Genomic DNA, 15,621 nt, shown 5'->3' with positions numbered 1-15,621 from the left:
GACAAATGATTTTTTCTATTGAAGAGATAGACCCACAGGCTTTTATTTGACCTTTTTACTCATTTTATATAGTAATTGTTAAGTAATTATTAAGCTTGCTGACAGTTTTCCTGCAGATAAACCGTATACATATTCAAAATACAGAAGTGATATTCAGAACTGATACTATCCTTTTATCCCAATAAAGTTCTAATTGTTTCTTTTCCTTTATTTAAGAAGACAGGGATAGATTTGGGGATCAGTTTTAAAGGTTTGGCACTTAAATGTCCAGTGTTTTGAAAAAGTTACTTACATGAGATAGCTCTTTCTATGATGATAAATGAGGTGTTTTGGTTTCCATACTTTTGTAATAAATTAATTCCAACTACACAAAAATCAGTAGGAACAAACCATTGAGAGTATATTAGTGCAACTGGAGAGAGTTAAAGAGAGAGAATGTAAATGGAAAAGGATGAAAATGGTCAAAGCCTGTTACTAGAAATAGAACTTACATTTTTTCTTAAGCTTTTTTTTTAATGTAATAAAACAGTTAAGTGATTTTCACTGCTAGAAGTTAATTGCAAAAAAAACAACTTGCTTTTTAGTCGAAATGTGAACATACTTGAGCCTTACAACTTTAATCCTTTTAGGTATTTATTAAGTTGATGTCTCTATTAGCTAAATGCTGTGACAAATCTTGGTGAGAAATTTAATTTTATAACTTGTAAGTCTTATGTGTGTACAGTGTAGCATACTTAAATATTTCCCTGCTGTCAACAGTTGTAGAAAACAGTATTTTGAATTGCTCTTAATCAGAGCATCATTGGAAGAAGTAGTAGTAATAGATGGCTTTTAGAGGGAAACAGCATGAGAGTTTTAGTAGGAAGCAGTGGATTAGGAGACAACTATGAGACCTGATCTGTAAGTAACAGAACAGGGAGATATAAATGGAAACAATTAAAATGGACTCTTCTGAGCCTACAGACTCTGTCTATATATTTATATCTATCTGTCTATACAGTATTAGTGTACATATATACATATGCACACTTACAAATATCCTATAACTTTACTTTTTAACAGCTATGGATGAAATAGACCAGTTCATTGGTGCAGTCTTTATGAACAAAGTACCATGTTGGACAGGAAGATTCAGTACTAAAAACAAATAAAAATGCACCATCTGGCAACAAAAAAATCATGTTTAGAAAGTTACGTGAGTTTCTGCAGATAGGAATGGTAAAGTTCTAGGAATGCATATGGTAACCCATGTTCCACAATAGAAAGAAAAAATAGAAGATGGTTCCCCACCCCTCCCAAATTAAATGGGTCAAAGTTGAAATGGGGGAAGAAGAAAAGGGACTAAAATATGTGGATAAGAGATTGTTTGAGTTGGGATTATGTTTTATTATGAGCAGATAAAGACAGCAATAAGGAGGTCAGGTCCCCTGAGGAGAAAGAAAGGAGTCGGTAGGAAAAGATGTTGGAGGCAGAAGCTTTCTATGCAAGCCACAATCTGGTGATGCCAAAGAACCTTTTTTTTTTTTTTTTTTTTTTTGGATATGGAGCAAACAGGATTGGAAAACGGTAGAGCTGGTGAGAGAGACGGAACAGCCTTGGTGCATTCAGATTTACAGGCTGTTTGCAGGTCAGTCAGAGATAACAGAAAATACAACAGGCAAGGTGCTGATATATCCTTATAAAAAAAACTCATACAAGGTCCGATAATACAAAAAGTAGGGATTAGACTTTGTAAAGTCCCAGCCAAGGAGCATGTTCTGATGACTATTACATATATGGGAGGAATTCAGAAGATGAGCAACAACATTTTAATCACTTTTTTTTTTTTCATTTAGGAGACTTAAGGTATTATAGGGAAGCTGTCGTGTTGTTTTAAATCTTTCTGCCTTTTATGGAAATCAGTATGGTAGATAATAGCACTGAGATTAAAAGATTCTGTCAATTCTTTGGAAGCAAGAAGGGAGCAGCTGGCAAAAGCCTACTGTAGATGTCTGGAAAGACTTGTTCAATGTCGTTTGCAGGGTTGTCCTTAGAAAAAGAAGTGGTAAACCTTGATTTCTGCCTCCCACTTTGTATGAGTTTTGTTTTGTTTTAATGTACATCTTCCTTTCTTCACTTGATACATTTCCCTTATTCTTTTAAAATCCCATCTCAGGTACTCCCTCAACTGGAAGTGACGCTAATAGTATCTACCCAATCCGATTCCCATAATCTAGGATTTAGCCCAGTGAAATTACCTGTTTAGAAAGCCCTTGACATTCAGGAGGAATATATTCAAAAACTTTGAGAATTCCCAAATTTGAGAATACGCCATGTCGTGTGATTTCTTTCAGAAAATGTTATAAAATACCATTGAAAAATGTAGACATTAACAAGGGTTACTTTATCTGTGTCAACTAACAGAAGACAGCCAAACCACATTGAGTTGGGGAGTTTGGGACTTTGCATTCAGTCTCTGAGTGATTTACCCCTCATACCCATTTCACAGAGCATGTTAATCACATGTGTGCCTCTCGGCAAATGAAGCCCTACTTGTACTGGACTCTCAGAATCATTCCTTAAAAGGTTGAAACCTAAATATAAATCCTTGAATGACAAAGTCCTACTCTGTGCTATGTTTACACATACACATAAACACACACACACACACACACACACACACACACACACACAGAGAGAGAGAGAGATGTTTGTAATATATCAGCCACTTATATTAAGATAGAGTCAGTTAACTTGGGTGACAGTTGTCCATTTTACTAATGATCATGTGAAAACCACCTATATTGTCTAACCTATTAGTGATTTTGGCAACTTTGCAAATTTTGAGTCATACAGTGTTGTGAAATAGTACATTTTAATGATTATATAGTCTGATACTCTGAGCTGGCTGCTTCTGTAAAGAAATGAGGATGCTGCTGCTATCAAGGAGCTGTTGCTTTAATAACAGTTCCTGGGATGCTTCAGTTTTTCAGTCTTAATTCTGTGGCTTGGCTGTATTACACATTCATCACAAGAAAAATTACAGCTCGTCTTTAACTTCCCTTGCTTTTCTTACATTTGCCAAGTGAGAGAAGTTACAAAAGTTAATATTTCCCTATTTAAACATATGCCTGACAGCCCAATTTGCTATTATCCAGTAGAAATAATCCCTGTCAACTCCCAAGTGGCACAGACTAGCTTTCTCTTCCTGCTACTCTGGGCAAAAGTGCATGTAGCTTTCACCATTTTACCTAGATTTCTAATGTGTTAGTAGCTTGGAAGCAGAGGCATTTCTTCAAAACCTTGACGTCTTGTAGACTTTTACTGCTTTGCTTGTCCTTTCATCCTCTTTCTGCCTGTTAAATTAGTTTGACAATATCATGGATTGCCATGACAGCAACAATGATACAGAAAGCTAAAAATCTGGTTATTACATGTCATCTAAAGCCGTGTTCAAAAAATTGCTTTAAAAAAAGAAAAAGGGCACCAAAGTTTGATAAGCCCTTTGGCTGGGATAAGGAAGTTTTGAGTGAAATATTAATAGATATGTGTCATATATTACAGGTGTCCTGAAGTTTTCCCAGCTTGGAGAATTTTTTTTTCCAACTTTAAGATAACTGTGTTCTGTGTTATTCATGCCTGCATGCGTGTGTGTGTGTGTGTGTGTGTGTGTGTGTGTGTGTGTCCCTGTCCCCATCTGTTAGTCCCAAGAGTAAGCATTTATGGTGCTGTGTCATCTCCTTATGATTAGGACTTGTTAGGAGAAGAGCCTAAGAAGGGAGATTGGGAATTTATAATTGAGTTTGCGGATTGTGGTTAACTAATGTGGTAACCAATTTTGGGGGGGCTAAAGTTACTTAGATGGGGACACAAAGAGTATGAGAGGAAGGTAGAAATGCAAAAGAAGTATTTTGGAGAATGTCAGGGATATTAGATTGAGTATATTTTGATAGGCTTATGAATGTTTTTGGCATAATCTCAAAAATCTGTCTTCAAGATGGTGTTAAAGTTGTTATTAAAACTCACTAAAGGAATTCATCTTGATATTTAAACCTTATAACTCATCTATTCTCTATTATTGGGAATCTGAGACATTTCAGTATTATACATTTCAGTGTTAGACAGAGTGTTCAGCCAGAAAATAGATTAAAACTTACCTTACTAGCTAGACGAATCTTTGTGCATTTTTTAAATCATCTTGGGGAAATTTTCATGTTTTATACCTATGTTTTAGGTATGTTTTTTCCTGATTTAATAACATTCTTTACATTAAGTAAGATGTAGTTTCATAAAGTAAAACTTTACATTAGTAGTTCTTATATAAAATGGAAGCGTAGATTTCTTAAATTAAAATGTCTGCTTTTTAACGAGGCATCTTTTTTCATATTTCAATTGAGAATTTATTTCTAATTTTAATGTTTACTCCACGTTTGATGAAAGCCCTCACTCTTTGGGTCTGTGTGTTTTCAAAGGACATAAATTGTGGCTCTTTGGGAGACTGACTGATTCATTAAAATACTTTACTTCCTCTTTTGCCTTCCCTCAGAAGAGACTATTTCACAGTCCCCTTACTGAAATGTATGTAGTAAACTGAGAGGCAATGAGTTTGAATACTATAGCAATATTTTACTGCTTTAAGTTAGCTTAAAAAAATTAATAACTTAAATAACTTTAACCAGTCATATAGAATCAGAATTAATAAATTCACTTGTCTTACTAGATAGAGGAATCTTTGTGCATTTTTGAAATCATCCTGGGGAAATTTTCGTGTTTTATACTAATGTTTTAGATATGTTAGATTTAATTTTCAAATTGACCACAATTTTATTTCAGTTTTTCCACTTTTTCTGGCAAGAATTACATAAGTTTTTAAAACAAAATCTGCTATCAATTTAGAGAATAATAAATACAACACAATATTTCTGAGTCTGTATATTCCTTTTTACTTAAATAAAAAAGTAGTTTATTGTGCAAAGTTGACCTTTTGTGGGGACATAAATAAAGGAGAATGGGCTCTCTTGGGATCATTAAGAAAAGTAGACCGATGCAGAAAGAATGGTTGTGATTTCAAGAGCACATTTTTATGTTAAATGTACTTTAGAGAATGAAAGCAGCATTGAAAAAAATGCTTTCAAATAATTACTGCTGAAATCAAACCTTCCTTTTTTTATTAGATCTTTGAAATAAGAGACAGGAATGAAAACTTCAAATGAAAATTTAAATGTGTCAAATTAGTTTTTAAGCTTTCTATCAAAACATTACTTTGAAACAAAAACAGTTTTGAGCCATAATCTAATAAAATGTGTTGTAAGTTTGTTACCATGTCATATTATGATGTTTCAAAGGAAACAGAGTATCTTTAGCCTAATCTACAATAGTAAATTATTTGTGTTTTTTTTTATTCCTTTTAAACTGAGGGTTGGTGGTTTGTGGTTTATTGTTCCTATGATTGGCATTAAAAGCCTTATTTCACAGCTTGCAGTGAGGGACTATTGGGTAAAGAGTGTCTGTGTTCCACAAACTAAATTCAAAAAGTGTCACTCAAGGTCTCACATAGGTTACTTAGAGAATGAGTTTTCTTACTGATTTCACCAAATGTCGCCTCATGCTGTCTTTGATTGGCACAGCCTGGCAGGGAGGATGGATGAATCTGTCACCGACTGGTTAATTGTGTTGCTGGTCTCAGTCTGACATCAGGTCTTTGACTCTTAAGTGGCTCAATACAAAACAAATTAGCAGATTGTAGTCATATTTCTCATTCTATATGCTTTGACTTTGTTGAATGCAGTCCATAAATCATATTGACTGACACACAAGTAAATGATGAAAGCTGCTTTTGAGACATGGATCTAGAAAGCAGCACTGTGAAGGTGCCATGGAAGGATGCATATGGTTGACCCTTTGGGAATTTCCTAGGAGCCAAATGTCTCTTTACCACAATTGTTCTTAGAAGAAAAGCTTTTGGGTAATGCAAAAAGGATCTAATATGTCAGCAGATTCTCTTTTACAAGTTCCTTTGAAATATAAGAAGTTTGTCTAAGAGTGTTCTCTCTTTGCAAGTTGTTTTTCAGCAAAATGTTAGAGCAGGGTAAAAAAGTAGTTACCTTTAAAAGTTTGGCAGGTGTTTTTACTTATTTATTGAACTTTGTGTTGTTAAGGGGAAAGAAAATGTTTAATAATAGTTGCAATTAATTTTTCAGATGAAGGCAGCAGAAATTTTTAGGTGCTTGAGATTTATTAAATGTGCTGTTTTCTCACTTCACTTAATTATTTTGGCTTCATTTGTTATAATGTTAAAAACCAAAACATCTCTAATGAAAAAGTCTAGTTTTTAAGATAATTGTAAAAGTACTGAGATTAGTTTTGTTTTAGAAAATTATATATTATTAAGAGCGTCAACAATAATAGCAATAATATTGTTCAGAAAGGGGTATTTTGGTTATACCAAAGTGTACCAAGAGCTATAGGCATCAGAAATGAATTCCCAAAGATGTTTTTGGGGTGTGCAAATTTTTGGAATGTTAAAATTTTTCTATCTAAAAGTAAGTAGTAGATTAAATTCAAGAAAATTTGTGTACATTTTATAGTTAGGAAGTAGACATTTAAAAAAAATAATTATCTTATAGAAGATAACTTTTTAAAAATTTAAGAATCTGAACCTTTAATGTTAACTTCAATTTTGAGCTATAAGAAGAATTTATTTCATTTGCAGATTTACAAAATATTCTATAAATATTTTAAACTTCTATCCTTGAGAACAGTAAGTCTGTATTTAATATGCATAATAAAAAGTAATTTAATATTCGAATTTTATTAGGTTGGTGCAAAAGTAATTGCGTTTTTTGCAATTTTTTTTAAACCTTTTGAACCGCAATTACTTTTGCACCAACCTAATCTGTGATTTACACAAAAAGCTAAATTCGTGTGTGTGTACTCCTGTGTGTGTTTTCATTACCTGTTTCCATCAGGTTTATGGAATAGACTGTCTTTCTATACTTTTACCATCATTTTTGGCTCCAATACTATTGCTATATAGTTATTTGTAGCATGTGAACCTATGTTACATTTTACAGATCACCTTATAATAATACCACTGATATGTACAGTGTGTTTGCTTATGAAATGAATATAATAGTAATTTTGTTTTGGCAATTTATTAATCTGCTTTTGCAGTTAGTGCATTATAGTGGCAACATAAGTATGACATGGAGCTGATTTGATAGAGAAGTACATTAAACTAAAATGAACTAGTTGTTCCATTAGGTCAAAATGACTTTTCTATTAAGTATTCTCAAGCCTATTATATTGTAATTAAGTTACATGCCATTGATTTCTCCTTTTTCTGCTTCCCCCCCTCCCATTCATATTCATATTATTCTGCTTGGGGAATGGAGCTGCTTGTCTTCCAGACTAATTCCTCTTGGGTTTGGGGGATCTTGAAGCATGCTGGGTTTTGCATTGCTTGTTGCATTCCTTTTTGGCAGTTCATCAGTATCTGTCAAATATATTGTTTGCATCGGCTTTTATCTCTAAAGTTTTTGATTGAGAAATTGACATTCCATTTCAGATAACACAGTTTTTCACTGTGCATAATGTCTAAATGCTAAAGACTCATTCATAAAAGTTGCGTGTTTCTAGTCTGACTTTAAATGTGTAGTTTAATAAACAAATGTAATTCTAGCAAATATCGTGAAAATATATTTATGTTCTTTCTTACTCTTCTAACACATCAACACTATGTAAATATTTTTGCACCAATATATTGTAGAATTTGTTTGTGAGATATTTTTCATTGTTTTGTAGCTTTCTTGCCCTTTATGATAAGTAGGAAAAAATATAATTATCAAATATCACTGGGTAAATAAATATTTGTTAATGCAAATGAAGCAAAACATGGCATATCTTCCAAAAGCCACTATTTCTAACCATATTCATAGTCTTTGAATCCTATCATGGGAGTCCATCACCAAATCACATCATAATTATGGGTTAAAGATAGTCATCCTAAGAGCAGTATTACAGTGGAAAACCTTAAAAGAGTCTTTATATTATTTTATTTTAAACTTCTAGTTGAAATACAAAGCCTGTTTAAAGACACAGTTTATACTAAAAGTGATATTGAATTGTGATTCAGCTATGTAATCTACAGGCTAAACATTTATAATGACCATTTTTATCATTTTTGATAAAATGTAGCCTTAATAAGGCTATCAGTGAAAGTTCATGTAGCGTTTTAGGAGCTTATTATAGTAGAAAATGTTTTCTAATGATATATGTATGGTGAAAGAAAACCGCAAGTACCTATAGTTTTACTTAACTACATATTTCTAAATTATTGGATGATTTTAAAACTTACTTTTGAAAACTAAATGTAGATCTGTAGATAATTTTGAAGTCATATTGGTAGGCAAGCCTGTTTTCTTCTCACTAATTGAAGTTATGCTACAAACTAATGTTCTGATTAGATGTAAGAATTTAATGACTCAAAGTTTATTTTGAATTTTAGGTACAGTTTAAATGATCATAACTTAAATTACACTGTTTATTAACTTCCTTTATTCTGGTTTAGTTAATTATATAAAGAAGAGCTTAAAGAATATTATATGAATAAAATGTTCTGTCAATATGACAGTTATTCTATGTCATAAATGTCATATTTTAATGTGCATTTTTTTAAAATACTTGAGACATTTTGAGAGATCTGGAATAATTAATTATTTACTTGTATTTTTATGTTCCTGTGTGCAATTAGAGTTTTAATGATACAGCCTGAGAGGGACAAGTGAACAAGAGTATTAATTTTAGTTCCTACGCTAAAAGGCATAGCCACTCAGAATACAGAAACAGAAAGGCCATTAATCACCATTGTAACCAAAAAAGGCAACAAAAGATAGCCAGATATATAATTTTTCTGATACGTTTTGAGGTATTTCTATGTTTGTTTCTTTGTTTAATTTTCGGTTTGGAAATTTGTTTTAAACAGGGGAAAGTTGCCCAGACTGCTTGCATGTCAGCCTGCCAGCATCTGTCAACATCCCTAATGCAGATGCTACTGGACAGTGAGTTAAAACAAATAAGCATGGGAGCTGTTCAGCAATTTAACTTAGATGTCATACAATGTGAATGTAAGTACCTTCTTGGTTAAACCTCATGCGTTTCTAGGAATCTGTATTTAAATTACATGGAAAAAGAAGTATATAGTAGGATAGTTCAGAAAGGAGGGAAGAGGCCTGATTGAGGTAAACTTTCAGGAGCCTTAGAAGCAACTTCCTTCCAGGAAGAGAAAAATATCTCAGCTTTACATTTAGGGCCTCTAGAGAGAGGCACTGAAGTGGCAGTCCAGACTGGGATCATTAAAAAGATGATTCATTTTCCCCTTATTCCTTCTTGTCATTCTTGCCTTCTTGCCAGGACTCTCCAGTGTTTGTCATAAATGAATGAAATCATTCTAAGTTTGTCATTCTTAACTTTCCCTGTAAGTAACTCATTAGATATTTATTAGAAGGATGCTCTTAGGACTCTGCATTCCAAATGAAGCTTTTATATTCTGAATTTTTTGTTCTTTTCACCAAAGAATTTCTCAAGCCTTTACTTTTGCCACTGGTTTTCACTTAATTTTTGGGGGGTAATGAGGTTAGCAGATTCCATAGTCTAATGTGGACATTAGCCAGTTAGCTTCAAAACTGGATGTGCTGTTTGGTTATTAGCCTTGTCATATATCCTTCTGGATGTGGGTTTTATAACTCTTAAATTGTAACTCTTTAAATACAGGACATGAGCATATGGAGCAATTTTTCAGCAGTGCTTTCAATTCAATGGTGCAATGATTAAATGATGAAAATCCCTGGTTGACAATTTAGTCAGGTACCTCTGTTAATAAACTGAAAATCAGTGGGGTGCAAGAAGGATTAAAAAATGTTTGTCTGAGGCAAATTTTGCAGTAATATATTCTGTGTGAAAGACATTTAAAAAATTAAATGTTAGCAGCTTGCAACTGAAGCAGGAGTGACAGATTTTTTTTTCGAAGAAATATCAAATATTTGCCCACTGTATATAAGACATTCTTCTAGGAAAAAACATACTTCATGTTAAAAAGAATAATTATGAAAGTTCTTTGGTCAAGTACAATTGTTTATTACACACACAAAAATAAATAAATACAAAGTTTTAAAAAACCTATTTCCCTCAAAAAAAGAGAAATGCTTATCTACAAAGCAAAAGAAAGATAGTTTTTCCCTAGAGAAGAGAAGGATTCATTTCCTTTCCTAGAAAGCATTTCTAATTTTCTGTAGAAAACCTTTATTATACTTCTTTCTAAAAATAAAACCATTATTTACAAAATGATACTTATTTTGTATTTACAAAAAACCTTTTTTTACAAGTTTCCAAGCTCAAAGTAATTGTTATTCCGTTCTAGAAATAATTTGAAACTGATTTCTTAAAGTTCTCAAAAAGTTGTCCTATGAGATCATTCCTGTATGACATTGCTTATGTATGAAATTACATCATACAGAAATATTGCTTGAGGCATTTTGTATTACATCTTTAATATGGACTCAAGTCATTAGGTGATTTGAATTGTTTATTGGCATTTGGTTGTGTCTTTTTAATTAGATTTTTTGGTTCAAAAATGGAAATTATTGTTTGGTTCGACAACTTTAGGTATCTGGATCTTCCTTCTAGTCTCTTGCCTCTCTCCATGAAGCACTATCCTAATTATACTAAGAGAAAGGCACATAAAAAACAGAATCTTTGTCTCTCTGTCCTACCATAGGGCAGAGTAACCTTTACTTACTTCTTTGCATGGAGTTAATGAAGGCTCCTTTTAAAATGCTGCTGTTTTCTTAAAGGACTAATTCTTGGAAGAGACCAAGAAAGGTTCTAAGTATGAAGTGTAAGGCTGTTAAAGAAGTCTTGGGGTCAGGTACAGAGGGGTGAACACTAGTCTGATGGAGACCCAGGTTCTGGCACTGTAGATAAGGAAAGGGAGAGACCAGGACTCAAAGACAAGCCACAGGCAAATCTCAGCTTCTTTTGTGATAGTGCCTGTGGTTGTCTCTGCTCCTTAATACTTAGTGTCATTACTTAGTCATTATTTAATACAATATCATGCATTCTGGACTCTGAACAAATATAAATCAACATTACATCTTTCATGCTTATTTCATTCTCTTTCTGGTGCAAAAGAATTATCTACCCTCCGACTCATTACTTTTAGTGGTTGGTACATAAATCACTTAAAAATGCAACTTAGCTTTCTCTAATGAGTATTTTAAAAGAATTTTAAGTTTTCATCCTGTTTAAGTTGTGTTTTTGTTTGTTAAATACAGAAAAAACTTTAAAAATACAAAGTTTATTAATATTAATGCAGTATGTATGCTTTCTACATACTGGGGCAAGGAAAAAAGAAAGGGAGATAGGAAGAGGAATTTGGCTAGGTAGAAAGAAGGCTAGAATACATGATAAATTTGTGAAGAGAAGGGATTTGGATACCATAAAAATCAACTGGGATATGCAGAAGATAGGCAGGTAGTTCAGACGTAGAATCCTAGAAGCTAAAAGAGTATTGAGTTTCCCCACCCACCTGGTGATACACACACGCACACACTCACACACACTCACATGTTCCTCTATCTACCTTGAAATCCTCTCTAAAATAACCCTGCCAAGTAGTTGTCCAGCTGTTCTTGAACATCCAGTTTGGTAGATGAATCCTCTTCAGAAAATAAGTTTCCGTATACTACATCCTTCTTACCATTTCTTACATTGAGCTGAAATCACTTTCTCTCACCTTCTCTTGATGGACCTAGTTCTACCTAAAGCTAGTCACCACAAGTGCATATTGTGACATTGTGCAAATTAGAAAAGGTATTCCCACTAAAAGAAAAAAGTCCCCCATATTTGTTCCCTTGATAGGAATTAGAAAAAGTTTACCCTTTGTCCCAGCTAAGGCACATGGCTTATCAAGTGAAATGTGAACTAGATTTCAGCCCTCCTTTCCCCCCCTCCTCTCCTTAGCTGGGCAACTGTGTGTAGTAAGCAGTCTGACAACTAACTATATGTAGTAGTTGTGCTTAGAGCCATACAGAAAAAACACACACAAATCCTTATCCACAAGCCATATATGAAAACTGCTCTTACAGCCTTCCAAATTTTCTGAATGCCAGAAATCAACAATTCTTCTTACTGTTCTCAAACGATATGATTTTAGATCCAAAGCTCTTTTAACAAACTGGTTTGACTACCTCTATTTAATGTCTGATACCCAAAGTTGAATACAGAGATACTCAGGTGTGGGGGAACCAGTATAATATATAGTCGGGCTATCAAATACGTTGTTCCGTATTCTGTAGTTTGTTAGTAAAGCCCAAACTGTTACTACTTTTTTTGTTTGCCAGAGTATACTCTCAAATCATGGAAGTTACAACGTTCTAAAATCTCTGTGTCTTTCTCCTTTTTTGTGATTGTTAAGCTCTGTTTTTCTTATCCTATCCTTTTATATTGCTTTTTTATTTTATGATTGTAAGGTTATCTCTATAAAATTTTATTTTAGGATTTGTCCCATAGCTAGCCTATCAAGATCTTTTTATATCACAATTTAATATCATCTGCAGACTTGTAATCATACTTTTTGCATATTTAACAAGGTCATTAGCAAAATGTTGAACAAAACCCGATGTCTATAACTCGAGACACAGTACATCACTGGGCCCCAAACTGCGGTCCTCAGATGAGCAACAGCAGTATCACCTGAGAACTTGTCAGAAATGCATATTCTTGGGCCCCAGCCTGCTGAATTGGGTACTTTGGGCACAGGACCCAGACGTTTTTCTTTGAATAGGCCCTCCAGGGGATTCTGATGCACAGTAAAGTTTGAGAACCACAACTTACATGGTCCTCCTTTCATATTGACTTAGCTCCATTATTCAGAATTTTATGGGTATCTTAAGATTTTTTCCAGCCAGTTACTAATTCCCTAATTGAATCTAACTCGTAGTTTTGCTGTTATGATCAACTTTGTCAGATGCCTTACTGGCATATAGGGATAATAACGACCACTGAACTTTCCTTATCTACCAGTCTAATTACCCTTTCAAAGCAGAAAATTACACTACTCTGATTCCTTATAAACCCATATTTACTCATAGTAATTACTTTCTCTTCAAGAGGCTTAGAAACCATTACTTAAAAGTCTGGGACTGGTTCTTGGGATTAACATAAAATCCTACCAGTCTGTTTTGTGCTAGCAAGAGATCCAGAGTCCAACGGAGTTGGGTAGCAGGAATCAAGACTGGAGACCATGAACACCGAATGGGGAATTCAAGAAAGGCTTAAGTCAAAGAATTTAAGCAATTGGGAGTGAGCGTAAAATATAAACATCAGGAATGGACTTTATTTTGAGTTAGATTTCCCTTTTATTTGGTGTGATCAGAAAAGCAGGATGTTTCTTTTTTCATCCTCTTACTTTGTAAAAACAGTATACATGTATTTCCCAGGCCCCAAAATGTCAGTCCACGGGTAGAAACAAGTAGCACGTCTAGCTGAAGTTGGGGAGATGGAAAGTGGGAAATAATTCAGTTCCTCATGTCATTCAGCCACGTGCTTTTAGTTTTTGTTTTGTTTTACTTTTCTGATGATGACAGAATTAGCACTGATCCATCTACCATATATGCTCTCCTGTTCTTTCAAACCATGTTTTGGTGCCCTTTTCTCTGACATTCCTTGTGACACACATACTTATGAATTAAACTAGCTTAAGCTAAAATTTCAGTCTGTAACTGAATTATTTTGCATGTAAAGTCAACTGACTTTGTAGAAGATTCATTTATTCAAATGTTTAATGAGAACCTGTTACCTGTTATACACTGGGAAATCGAAGATGAATCAGGCTTCAAAGATCTCACAAGCTCTTTGCTCGGGGAGGAGACAGACATGTAAATAACCATAAAACATAAATTCTTCAGAGGAGTATATATTCTAGAGAAGGAGCAATTAATTTTACATGCCATGGGGTTGAGAAGATTAGCTACATTAGAAGTGAAATCTGAGCTGCGTCTTAAAGGATGAGTAAGATTGCATCTAAAGCAGGGCAGGGCCTTCTGAGCAGAGGGAATGGCATAGGCAAAAGCACTGTGATGATCAAATGCTTAGGGAATCGTCAAACAGTCTTGTGTGGCTAGACTGCAAGATGCATGATGAAAGTATTGAAAGATATGGCTGAAAAAGTTAGACTCCTGAATGCTTGGACTTTATTTAATAAGCAACAGGGATCCACTGAAGCTTTTTAATCAGGACCATGACATGATGAAATCTCTGTCATAGAAGGTTAACTGTGTCGTTCAGAAATTGAACCGAAAGGAGAGAAATACAGAAAGTAGCAAAACCTGTTTAAAAACTATTGAACTTTTTCATGTGAAGGATAAAAATATTTTGATTTTGGGCAGTGGGAATGAAGAGAAGAGGATGGATTCCAGACATTTTGGAGGAGGAAATATATAAAATTAGTGCATGAGTAAAGGTGCAATTTGATATGAATTAGATGGTTTGAATCAGAGAATCACAGTGGAAGAGAACTAGGGAGGTGGTGTGTGAAGAGAGAGAAAAAGGAATAAAAGAGATTTAACAATCCAGGATAGATCAACATAGAATTTATAATTGTAAGCACCCTGCAGAATTCTATGCTCGTAGCATATTTGTGGAATAAATGACCAAATTAACAAATCAGGAAATCTCTATAATCTACACTTGTCTCTCCTAGAGTTGTACCTTTGTTGTTAAAACGTTAAGGCCAGCTGATACTGCTGTACTTTAATTCAAGACCACTTAACTTCTTGATACAGGCATAACTGATCACTTGTAAAAATTTTTCACATTGATGACTATGTTTAAATGACTCTTAAACTTCATCTGTTTTGAGCTAAACCGTCATAGTTTCTTTAATGTTTTCTTACGGGATTATTTTCACTACCCTTTTGATCATTTTCCTTTGGATCTTTTTCTATTGTTCTTTTTTAACCCATACTAGGTCAAACTTGATAAAATGTCTGAGTTCAGGAATATAGAATCATATGAACTTACATAGACCTTTTTTTAAATGGTGCCTTCAAATCCATCTTAAGATATTCTGAGCACATGTCAGGAAGTTGAGACCATGGTTCCAGTCCTGGCTCTTCCCTGTGTTTTGGGAAAGTGCCTTTGGATAAACCACTCAACAATCTAGAGGCCTAAATTTGTCCTTGAAATATAGTATTTGGAATTGATAATTTCCAAGATATATCCTAGTTCTAAGATTCAGAAGCAGCAAGAAGAGTATGGGGCTTTGGAGTCATATATTAATTGTGTCATACCTACTATGTGCTTGGCATTTAGGAGATACAGTAGTAAGCAAAACAGAAGAGGAGCTAACCCTCTTGGGGTTTAAGCTCGGTGAGGAGGTAGTCATTAAATAACTGCACTAATAAATATGATTAAGTTGGTAAGTTCTATAAAAGAAAAGTATGTGGCACTGTGAGAAAGTACAAGGTGTGATCAAACAATACAGTGAATGTCTAAATAAAAAAAAACTATTACAGTAAATGACACTTTGCCATTAATCCCCCTCAAAATACTCCCCCTCACTTCAGACATACTTTTCCCATCAGT

General features: G+C 34.0%; 1 protein-coding gene across 5 annotated transcripts in view; it reads left to right on the top strand.

Moving 5' to 3' along the window:
• EXOC6 (exocyst complex component 6) overlaps positions 1–15,621 on the top strand; it is a 166,993-nt gene that overhangs the window by 112,818 nt on the left and 38,554 nt on the right. For all 5 annotated transcript variants that reach the window (XM_019739513.3, XM_019739530.3, XM_074339380.2 and 2 more), the window contains exon 19: positions 8,963–9,104. In XM_019739513.3, coding sequence (XP_019595072.2) covers positions 8,963–9,104 — 142 coding nt within the window. The remainder of the gene's footprint in view (positions 1–8,962; positions 9,105–15,621) is intronic.

This window comes from Rhinolophus sinicus, chromosome 15 (assembly GCF_057876585.1).
Source record: "Rhinolophus sinicus isolate RSI-liver-muscle chromosome 15, RSI-T2T, whole genome shotgun sequence".
NCBI classification, from domain to species: Eukaryota; Metazoa; Chordata; class Mammalia; order Chiroptera; family Rhinolophidae; genus Rhinolophus; species Rhinolophus sinicus.
Note: the sequence above shows the minus strand (reverse complement) of the source record. Positions and strands in the feature narration are given on the sequence as shown.